This window comes from Periplaneta americana, chromosome 15 (genome assembly GCF_040183065.1).
Source record: "Periplaneta americana isolate PAMFEO1 chromosome 15, P.americana_PAMFEO1_priV1, whole genome shotgun sequence".
Taxonomy (NCBI): domain Eukaryota; kingdom Metazoa; phylum Arthropoda; class Insecta; order Blattodea; family Blattidae; genus Periplaneta; species Periplaneta americana.
In genome coordinates, this window is record NC_091131.1 from 102,828,315 (window position 1) to 102,840,845 (window position 12,531).

The following is a 12,531-nucleotide window of genomic DNA, read 5'->3' on the forward strand; positions in this document are numbered from 1 at the left end:
AATTGTTTGAATTTTCTAAGGCAGACGCCAGTAAGTCTGTTTTGTTTAAGCCATGAAAGATATTTTTTTGAGAATATAATCTTTCTTTCTTTCTTTGTTTCTTTCCATTTGCAGCCATAATGACATAATAAATAATGATAAAGTCATGGCATAATACATTGATGAACCTGATGTTAATTACTAAAATAGTCATAAAAGAGACAGGAGCAATCATATTTTTTTTCTCTCTCTTAAAAACAAGAAAACATAAAAAGCACTAGATTGTGTTTGAACACACGACCTCACAAATACCACCTCGGAACGCTACCATTATGCTACAACAGTAACACGGAGAACACTTTAATTATAACTGCAGATGTCACGCAATGTGGTCCAACAACATGCAACATCGCCTGTCTCCGAATTGTAGCGAAGATATCCGAAGGAAACTTAATTCCTAGAGAGCGGCCACTTTTTCTTTTGATAGCTGTACATATAAGCTAAATGAATACACCATCTCCTTTAATTGCCATATGTGTTCAATTCCTATTTCAAATTATTGTACTTCATGGTCGTTTCCGTTAGTCTACTTTTATGAAAATGTAACACAGTAGGGCCTACACAGTTTCTGAAGGACTTTGAAGAAAATCACACTAACAAATTTAGTTTTGAATAGAGTTTTGGGTAAGAAACGAATATATTTTACAAGAAAGGTTAGCTTTCCTTAAATGAACGAGATTTTTGGTTGATGTACTGGCGTCATGAAATTAAATCCATTCGTGACGAAGCAGATAATATCCCATTTTAATGTATGGTGACAACCTTCGATTACATATTAATGTCAATGTCGCTATTGATATGATGGCAGTTGGTTGTAAACAGTATACTGTGGGAGTAATTAGATATATAGGGTGCTATTCATAGACATTCGTTAGCCCGCGCTGCGAGCGTGCTAAACTAGCCCCGGCTATCGACTGATTACTTGTACAGGATTCATATCATATTATACCGCTAACACTGGTTTATGAATACGAACTTTAGTTCGCTGATCATCCACCGGAAGCCCGCGCTAAGAATGTCTATGAATATGGCCCATAATGATTAATGACAGTATCTAGTAATTCGGATCGCGGAGAGTGCAGTAAGGAGAAGTACAATAGAGATTGTCACTCCTTCTATCAGTAATAATGTTTGAGTCATCCTATAGCAGAGAGAAACCTATTTTACATACTATAAACATTATATTTTGCTTCTTCCCAGAGAGGCTGAAATTGATGAATGCAATATTAAAATTGTTGATTCATTAAAACTATAGAATTTATCTGATCCATGTAATGAGACATGAGGTTATTTTGAGTTTCGATATTACTGCAGTTCTTTCTTTCTTTATCCGTTTTATTTCCCACATAGTACCCACTTACAGACCACTACGATATCTATCAACACTAGACATCTACACTTTGCGGGCCTCCCCGGATGCGGGCTGGCATAACGCAGGATCACGGCTGAGAGACATCACAGGATAATCACAAGGCAATGGACAACCATCCAGTCTCGTAGACAGATATGTTTCTTCTATTGCCTACGATCCCCGCGGTGGATGATGGCCAGATCTCCAACCTGTCACGCAGGCGGCCCGAGTTCGAGTCCCGGTCAAGTTTGGGATTTTTAATTAAAAAAATCCATGGTGACACTTGTGGCGGACAAGGTGACAGTTGAGTTTTTTTTTTTCGGGGTTCTCCTGTTTTTCCCCATATTAGGCATATACATAATTCCTTCTCCATTTCTTCGTCATTCCATAGCATTCTCCGATTGCCGGCTGGTGACGCACGGAGGGGACTGGCCTAAGAGCGAGGGGGGTTGCCTGCTCGAAATCTAGGTACGCAGCGAACCTTAGGGTACGTACAAGACGGAGCCTGGTTGGTAGTTGGTAGCCTGACCGGTTACCTAGTCGAAAGGAATGTCCGAACGTTAAGCAATAGTGAGTCTACCTACCAGGCCTCGTCTTGCACGTCTCCATTGCTTAACGTTCGGGCAATCCTTCCGACTAGGTTACCGGTCAGGCTACCAACTACCAACTAGGCTCCGTCTTGTATGTACACCTAGCTTGAGGGTTAGCGCAATAGATCTTAACAGGTCGCCATAGCGCCCCCTCCCTTAAATTCCATTCCATTCTATTGCCTACGCTGGGAATCGAACCACGGACCGCTTGGACGACCAGCGCAAATGCTACCTCAGAGGCAGTCAATTCATTTCTACGAAATATACCTTCATAATCTCTACCAGATCGCTTTCAAAATAGTGAAAACACTCCTATGAAGAAATATAAATAGTTTAAGGTCACTTAAAAGCTTGGAGTATGTATAGTAGCCTAAGCAGAACTTGACCTTCCTTCGAGACCTGCGTCGTTTGTCAGTGTCGAGGACACTACAGCTGTTGATAGCTGCGAAGATCTCTTTCCCACTTGTGTCTTAATAAATTAGTTCTTTACAGAGATTAAAAGGAAGTCTAATGTATAGTACAGGAATAATAGTAATAGCTAAAGCGAGAAAAAATATGAAATTTCATATTCTGGGGCCGTATTCATAGACATTTTTAGCGCGGGTTTCCGGTGGATGATCAGCGTTTTTCGTATTTATAAACCAGTGTTAGCGATAGGATATGATTTGAATTCTGCACAAGTAACCAGTGGATAGCCGGGGCTAGCGCGTGCTGCGAAATGTCTATGAATAGCACCCCTAAAGTCTAAGCTGTAAAGAAGATTTAAGTGGGACCCAGGAATCTTTACATTTTAGGCAATGGCAAATCTAAACAAGCTGAAAAAATATATATGTCATAATATTCGACAAGTCTTCATATTTTAATAGACTTTTCATATTTGTTCGATATTTTTACATTTTCAGATATTTAGCAAATATTGATAATAGCTTAGAAATATTTTCATTTGACTGTAACAAAATAATCGATAGGGTTGCGTTTACCAGCCTTCACCTTCAGTACAGAAAGCTCCCTCTTTTCCTGCTCACTTTACAATCGATTCTTGCGTTCATGTGCTTACATTACCGGTATACGTTGTTTGTGAAGAAGTCTAAAAAGAAGTGTAATTCAAGCCTGGTTATCTGTTATTGAGTGCTCTACAAGTAATGGAAAGATAGTCTTCTGCATTTATTGTAACAAAAAGGTAGGATTAAAGTTTTGTACTAAGATAAACTTATTTAAGAATTAAATGTAAATATACAAACACTATGTAACTATTTTATGTTAGTCTAATATAGGTTAATGGTAAAACGAAGTTCCAACTACAGTAGCATGCAAAAAGTGTATTAAATGAAAAAAAATTCACAAAGAAAAAGGAACTCATTTCAAACGTTGCTCACGAATTCAAACCATTCAACAGAACAACAATCAGTTTGTGTAGGATTTATGTGAAGCATTAATATCATCAAATATCCTTCTAACTAAATAAGATTAAAAATTCAGAACTCAGAAGTTTTTTAGAAAATTACTGTAGAAGAAATATTCCTTCCGAATCAATCTTAAGACGAAAATATGTGCATGTAGTAAGCTACAAACATGCTCCCATTTCATCATGTGTTGTGGGACGAAGCTTCTCATTATACTGTATTAAAATCTAGACTTGAACTTTGAGACACGGCCTAATATCCAGATTCGTTTCTGCCTGCTGCATCTCTTTAACCTGAGTAGGCCCACCTACGATTCTGATCCGCGTAGAAAAAATGAGCCGTTTTACAACTTCATACACATTATTTTTTATCTCACAGATTGGTAATTCAGTTGGATACCTAAGAGAATTTTAACACATTCACATTACGTGCACTGCAGTTTCCACCATGATCATAATACAATTTTGCTCCTCGTGAACGAATTGCTTTCATAATATGATTGGTTACTTGACAATTAGATAGTACTACAGACAGAATTTCATGAAAAGCTGCCAAGAACTTTTGATATTCCTGTCAATTTTAAATACGAGTACATGGCAAACTTAGTGGTATATTAGAGTTTAAAAAACATAAAAAATTAATTACATGAATCTAATTAAACCATACGATTTTCAAATAAATTCAGATAGGCCATTTTATTTTTACGATTGCAAACAATGCCTACGCAATACAAACAAATGGGCGATTTCATTTATGTACTGTATGTCTTTTGAATTATAAACGGAATTTAATATGTAACATGTAAATAAGTTAAGTTTGCGAAAGGCGTAAAACGTCTGATGAGGAAACAGGTGTCATCTCCATAATATAAACGTTTTCATACATGCACAGGGTGCGAATTAACGGGAGGGATGAGGGATTTTCCCCCCTGTTGAAAAGTTATCCCACTCTCATAAATTCATATTAACATCCCTGCCAGGGATAACTTCTATCCCCCTTCACAAAATATAATAAAATACGCGTATACTTTATAAAGTATAAAGTAAGCAAAGAAAATAATATTGATGTATTATCATCACCGGCAAGCTGACAACACTCAATACCTTAGGAATTACACATCTTATCTTAAGCCTGCTCATGGATATAATTATTATTATAATCAAGATGCAAGACAAGCAACTCAGTGCGACCAAGCGTTGAGCCGCATCGAATAATTTTATGTATGGTATTCGCTATCTAGGATTCTATTCTCCCCTCATCAGAAATCTTAATTCGCACTCTGTACATACATACATACATACATACATACATACATACATACATACATAGAATATAATATTATATACAGACGTCTCTGTCACTTTTTTTAAGCCAATGATTCACCATCACATCCCACTCGTAATAACTTCACAACTGATGTATTTCTGCCGTAACAAGGAAAGAATGGTCTATGACTGTCTGCCAGATAATTTTATACGATACCATATATCTGTTTCCTGCCTAAAGCGAACGAATTTTATTCACATTATTCTTCTTCCTTAAAGGGGGGGGGGGAACACGTGCTTCTGTATACTACTCTTCCATCTGTGTCAGTACAACAAATAAAATTAGAAAACTGACATCTTTTTTATTCCATATGATGCACAGAAAAGTTATCATAACACTAAAAATACAAAACTTTATTTTGATGGAAACGCAAATTTCCAGAATGTGTAATACTGAAAAGTGTGTATGGTACATTACCTGTATCGATGTCGAATAGTGTCTATCTAGGATTACCAACAGAATTTATAAATCTTTTCAACTTCGATAACTTAAAACAATATGATCAAATGTTCGAATTTATTTACAGTAAGAAATGGGGTAAATTTGCACCATCTTTGGTGCCAATGTCCTACTCCAAGAGTTTAAGTTTTGACTAGGACTATAAATAGCCGGTGGATTTTGCATGAAGTCCTCTTATTCAAGGAAAGCTATTTACCTATCAAACCTCCCGAAGGTAGCCACGCTCTGTACTTTCTTTGTCTTTATAAACTATCTCCTTCCGCCACAAGTGAACCCGCAAACTCCGGATCCAAATGCCAAGCGTGATAGCTGATAACTACTAGTTCACCCGGAACGACAAATATGAGGAAGAAGAGAATGAGGGAACTGCGTAACAAACATTTCATGAAGCTCTACTACTGCAAGTTGCATCATCTATTTGATAACATTTACAATAAATCAAAACATGTTAAATTTAGAAGGCTTATCCTTGACACTAGTAACATAATAAATTTTGAATTAGTCTGTTATAATATAACAATATTGTGTAAACAGTTCACATTTAATCTATACGATTCATTACTACGGTATGACTGATACTCAGAACTGTAGAATAATGTATTTAAAACAATTCTGGTTTGTGATTTGATTCTCAGAAGTCAAAACAATCTACAGATACTAGGCGGTAGAGAACTTAGATAGGATTGCAGAGTTTTTCTAGCTCAAATTATGACCTTGAACTGAACACAGAGACGCAGTTAGTGAAACGGTTAGAGTTGACTTGCCATGCCAGAAATTTGGGTGCAAATCCTGAAGACTTTAAGTGACATATATAGGACAAATTTGTTGTTAGACTAGATTTTCTCGCGGTAGTCCCATTTTTCCAACCGTTATTCTACAATTTTCTCACAATTCATTATGTAATTTATCGCTGGTGCCATGGGCGTCCATTAGGGAGGGCATGGGGGATTTGAGCCCCCGCCCTGGCTTTACAATATTTATTTTCAGGTTGATTTATTTATGTAAAAATTAAGTTATGTATCGTGGAATTTCCTGTAAATTACTGTTAAGAACATTCAATCACTCTCTTACTTAGCAGCTATTTTGTAGAGAAGATAAAAGAAATCAAATATAGTTCAGAGTGAAGGCTTCTGAAAGTTTTTCGTCAGCAGCGTTGTCAACCGAATTTGTGAAAAAAGCCATTAGGTAGCAGTGAAAAGCCATTAAGTTATTGCCAATATAGAAAATTGTGTTCCTGTCGCCAATGGGACTTTAAAAAGTCGCTAAGCTATAGTCTATTCAAACAATGCAAAAGTTTAATTAATTTTGTCGGTGAAAATTGTTAAAAGTAGCCACATTTTTATGAAAAATTGTGTTTAAAACTTTTAACTACTTACTTACTTACAAATGGCTTTTAAGGAACCCGAAGGTTCATTGCCGCCCTCACATAAGCCCGCCAGCGGTCCCTATCCTGTGCAAGATTAATCCAGTCTCTATCATCATACCCCACCTCCCTCAAATCCATTTTAATATTATCCTCCCATCTACGTCTCGGCCTCCCTAAAGGTCTTTTTCCCTCCGGTCTCCCAACTAACACTCTATATGCATTTCTGGATTCGCCCATACGTGCTACATGCCCTGCCCATCTCAAACGTCTGGATTTAATGTTCCTAATTATGTCAGGTGAAGAATACAATGCGTGCAGTTCTGTGTTGTGTAACTTTCTCCATTCTCCTGTAACTTCATCCCGCTTAGCCCCAAATATTTTCCTAAGCACCTTATTCTCAAACACTCTGAACCTATGTTCCTCTCTCAGAGTGAGAGTCCAAGTTTCACAACCATACAGAAGAACAGGTAATATAACTGTTTTATAAATTCTAACTTTCAGATTTTTGGACAGCAGACTGGATGATAAGAGCTTCTCAACCGAATAATAACACGCATTTCCCATATTTATTCTGCGTTTAATTTCCTCCCTAGTGTCATTTATATTTGTTACTGTTGCTCCAAGATATTTGAATTTTTCCACCTCTTCGAAGGATAAATCGCCAATTTTTATATTTCCATTTCGTACAATATTCTGGTCACGAGACATAATCATATACTTTGTCTTTTACTAATTGGCTCATAATAATTTTGTTCAGTTGGTCTAAAATTCCGTTCACAAGGTCAAATTTTTTAACTTTTTTTTTTCGTGGAGGCGTCACATCACACAAACAACAATGACTATCTTAATGTAACTTCTGCGGAAGTGACGTCATGAATGATGCCAACACCAGAAACAGAAATATACCACATAACATTATTCATTTCGGAGAAAAAAAACATAATTTATATTCCGGAAACTTTTAACCGAGTAGTTAAAGCAACACCTTGTACAATGCGTACACCGTAACAGCAGTTTATATCTAAAAAGAGGATAAAACCTACACAATTTAATTTAAGCTAACATACCAACCACATGGAAAACAACAGATTATATTGGCAAAAGAAGAGATTAGAAACTATGGAAAAGGGGATATTACCTCGTCAAATATAAATTGAGATGGAAATATACGAGTACAATGAACGATAACAATAAATGTCAAGAGAACAATATTATTATTTCTGTGTTGAATGTCACTTTACAGAAATGAATAAGTCGTTTTGTCTCCTATAGAAATATCAATGAACTTTATCAGTTAGAAAGTTGTTTATCGGTTTCCATTTATCTTTCAGTTAAGAAAGCAGATAACGTATTTCGACAGTACAATAAATAATCAAACACCTTTGAATGGTTGCATTATGGATTTTACCACAGTTAGACTATATCTTGCGTTTAAGACAGTACAGTTGAAATATTTAAGCTATTGTTACATACCATTTGAGCTATTTGTCCAAAATCCTCTCATACAATTTTAACTGTAATTATGCGTTACACCATTAGAATACTTGGCTCATAATGCCATATTCTCTATCTAGGATTCTATTCCCCCCTCATCACAAATCTATACTGTATAGGTTTTCCATTAATATTATGCCCAATGATGTTATAGGGTAAATGTGTATACATTTAATACCTGATATATATTAATGATATGTTTGTGATTCGTGTGAAGTTTATGGAGCAAACAATCCATATTTATTTTATGTCCAGGAGTTGGCCTATGTGTGTCTTTCATATACCACATGAATTTCATTCTGATTGGATGAATTGTTTATCTATGTTGTTAAGTTCTTTGAAATTACGTTTTTTTTTTTCTTCAGTAACTTAAAACAGTTGTTTTTAATGTACCTTTTCTAAAAAACTAACATAGGCAGAAGTGTACAAAAATAGTGTTACATAATTATGTAAGGTACCATATTATGTTACAATTTGAGGAACACAGAATCTCATAACTTCATTACCATCATATAAGAAATATTTGTAATGTTCAATATTTCCAATTGAAAAAAAAAACGTTTTCAGAATATTTGACATGCATTATGAACTAGTCTTAAGATGTATCAATAATATTGTTCGTTACTTGGTGCAATACAGTATAATACGCATCTGTTCAAAATTTGAATCAAATTGTACTTATGTATTGGTGTTACGTAGTCTAACGTGCTAGAAAACATGCCGTTTAAAAGGTGTAAATCATAACTTTAATAAACTATATATATTCTGATTAAGAAACAGTCTGTAAATTTAATTGAATTAAAAATGAAAAAAATTCATTTTTGGTCGTTTCAGTTCATAATCTTCCCTTAGAGAGAATTAAAAAAAAACCGGTCTCATAAAATTATACCTACCATCTCTAGCAATAATTCACTTTTATTATGTTTCGTGAGGGAAGAAATAACTGTTTACGGGACGCTGTTCTTTGTTTTTGACAGGCTGAATTAACAATGGAGTCGTCAGAGGCGCTAGATGTCATCAATCTGCTGGAATGTCCCTCATGCCACAAGATGATGACACCACCTATATTCATGTGCGAAAAGAGGCACAACGTCTGCGCCAGGTAATACGAATAGCATTTACTTAAATATAAAGACAAAGTTCCCTCCCTCAATTGATAGAGCTGTTGTGGCGAGTTCTTAAAGAAATACCTGGTATGTATGTATGTATGTATGTATGTATGTATGAATGAATGTATTCACATTGTAAATGGGTAAATATCCGTTGGCAATGGTAACTAATTATACTCAATAATTACAATAATAAACACAATTAAATACAATTAATAATAAGAATGTGCATATCGCGAATATCGTGAAATTCAGTAACAGTTCTAACCATTAACTGCACTTTCGTATTGACTGGAGTGTCATATATGAGTTTTGTCGTGTCCATACAGAAAAAGAAAATCCATACGTGTAAAGTCTGGAAAACGAACCGGTCAGAATATAGGATCTCATACACCTAAACATCTTGACTGAGGTTCTGCCTAATATATCTAATATCAGGTAATGCATCTCACTTGACGATATGTGTCAAAGGAATAACAATATGTTGCATACTCGTACATCTCCAATCTGATTAGTGAACTATGTTACTATATTCAGCGATGTATGCAATGGAGGGGAGGTAGAAACTGCCCATCTACCTCATTATCTCCTGGCTTAGTTGCCTTATTGGTGTCACTAATGGAATTCCAAGCAGTCTTCAGACTATTGACTAAACATACTCGTACATATACATATAGCCATAGACAAATGAACATGTCATGTAATCAGCAACTGCTCATTAGGCAATACTTAACAACAGACTACTACAACACTTAAAACATTAGACAACTTACTGAGTGCTCGTATTGTATTGTATTAGTTCGCTATTCACGGATCGCATATGGTACTTCAACGGTTTCCTTCGACTGCCTAATACACATTATTATTATTATTATTATTATTATTATTATTATTATTATTATTATTATGAGTATGATTATTTATTAGAAGTAGTATCGATGCCTTTTCCTTTGGGGAGTGTCAAGAGAAGCACTGGTAAATTCTTTCCATATGTTTATGACATGACATTGACATATTTTGCTGCTCTTGCGGAGACCTGTTATGAGAAATGAAAGACCACTGTTTCTAGCTTTCTCATCAAATCATCACAAAAACATGTTTGTCAAATGTGCTATTACATTTCTAGATTCACTATGATAATGGTTTATCCACTTTTTTATGATATTTGATTTAATCTAATTTAAAAGTCACAAATGACTTACACATGTGAAAGAGACGTCATACTATTAAACGGTTTGTATTTGGACGGTAGAATATAGCCGTACCCACACATAATTCGACGATATGGTGATACTACTGTTTTTAAGAGATCATGAAAAACAAAGCACCTTGTCTTTTTTTTTTTTTTTTTTTGCAACAAAGGCCGAATCCAGGAGGAGTCCAACTTCGACTCGCATTGACCCAATGACTCGCCCTATATGCGATTGTGCGTTGATTTTTCAAGATGGGTGACCATTAGGTGACACGCTAACAGATCGTGCCTCGGTCCTGCAGTGAAATGTCCCATCCTCAAACGAAATCAGAATTACAAGGCCCTGAGCCTCAGGCCTTATTTATAAGCAATGTAAGCATCGGAACCCGTACTATTCAGCCCAGTCTATTTTTATTTCTATTTAACTATTGTATGCCCTACGTCTACATGGTGTAGCTCGCGCAATTCTTCATTTCATTTCAACATATAATCCGCGGCATGCTTAATTGTCCATCACATATTTCATCACGACCAGGCCGGGATCAAACCGGGTCATCTGAATGAAGTATCAGATTGCAAGTGCTGAGCCACAGAGTCCCTCTTACTTCAAACTGAAAATTCATTCTCTTGACTGCAGCACAGTAGGTATTGTCCTATTGTTCGTCCAAGCTTATTGTTAGACGTAAACAAAATACAATATACATGTCGCCATTGCTATTGCGTGACATGCCGTCTTTGAAGCTCGTGGTTAAATAAAGGTCGCACGTGGCTTAAAAACGAGACGATTGAAGCGATATCGCATTAGGACTAAGCTAAACTGAACGACGTACTATTTTTTCATTAAACAGCTCTTTCATGTTGGTAAGTTATTGCAGCTAGTTCTTTAGGTCAGTTGAACAACGAGATGGACCACCGGCGTTTCTCGGGGTTAGCGCGCTGGACTTCTGTTCCTAGGCCGCACTTGGACGTGGGTTCGAATCCTGCTTGTACTACTATATGATTGGGTTCTTTCCGAGATTTTCTCCAACTGTAAGACGAATGGCTCATCTCGTCATTATCAATTCCATCAACACTAGGTAACCTCGCAGTTGATAATATGTTGTTAAATAAACGATAAAAAAATATAGACGGGCGGATTCAATGGTGTGATTTAGAAGCGGTGATAAGAGTCCAGACTTAAGTGTCTAAACTTCAACGCATTATTATATAATCATAAAAATAATAGAGAGAACATTTAATAAGAGGCATATATGAAAAAACAAATAACCAACTATATTGAAGGAAAATAATACACCAGTAGCGGCTGGTTGGCTGAGGCAAGTAAGGCCCAGTCTCAATCACTTGGCTTACTTAAATTCAAATGTTGTTTTTATATAGCATGTTATTAAATTTATAATAATCCGTGGCGCTACAGCCCGTGAAGGTCTAGACCGACCAGCTGGCTGCTGGCCTCACGCCCACATGCCGAAGCAGAGGTGGACAATCATCCAACCAGAATGGAGGTATCGTGTGGTTAGCACGATGATCCCCCCAGCCGTTATAGCTGGTATTCGCAACTGGATTTCGCTACCTATCGTAGCGCCCCAAGTACATCACGATGCTGGGTGGGCACCGGTCCCATACACTGGTCGAAATTTCATGAGAAAATTTCTTCCCCCATGAGGACTCGAACCAGCGCGCATTCCGTAACGCGAGTCCTAGGCAGGATGCCTTAGACCACGACGCCACGGCGCGGGACTTCATTTGAATTAAGCATATAGATTTGTAGAAGTATTTGAAAGCTTTGTGATAGACCTGTCGTGCAGTAAAATTTGTTTCTGAGGCCCGAAATGTTTTGGCTTCTGCATTTCATATGTTTTCGTGGGCTTTGAGTTGCACTCGGAAAGCAGCAACTGAGACACATTTCTTGTGGCCATCAACTTTCACTTTTCTCATTCATAGACCCGTCTCTTGCCAAGGCCCCTCTCAAGGGTGGGGTGGGGTGAGAATAGAAATGGTGACTCGCCTTTCTAAATAAGTAATAAACAACGTAAAAATTCCCGCTGCCTAGCAGGAACGAACCCACAATGATACCTCCCCTTATGTCTCAGTTTATAATATATGCGAGGGTGTTGTACTATTGTACTTCGTAGTACAGTAGCGAGTGTGGTTCATTGTTATGTGTTTTGGGAAAATGGAAACAAAGAGAGATGCGAGCAATAA

General features: G+C 36.7%; 1 protein-coding gene across 4 annotated transcripts in view; it reads left to right on the top strand.

Annotated features, from left to right (window-relative positions):
- The window catches only part of LOC138715226 (E3 ubiquitin-protein ligase SIAH1B-like), a 38,565-nt gene that overhangs the window by 12,434 nt on the left and 13,600 nt on the right, over positions 1-12,531 (top strand). For 3 of the 4 annotated variants that reach the window (XM_069847918.1, XM_069847921.1, XM_069847920.1), the window contains exon 2: positions 9,006-9,130. In XM_069847918.1, coding sequence (XP_069704019.1) covers positions 9,018-9,130 — 113 coding nt within the window. In that variant the 5' untranslated portion in view covers positions 9,006-9,017. Of the gene's footprint in view, positions 1-2,692; positions 3,161-9,005; positions 9,131-12,531 lie in introns of those variants that run through there. The other variant, XM_069847919.1, reaches the window with a different exon arrangement.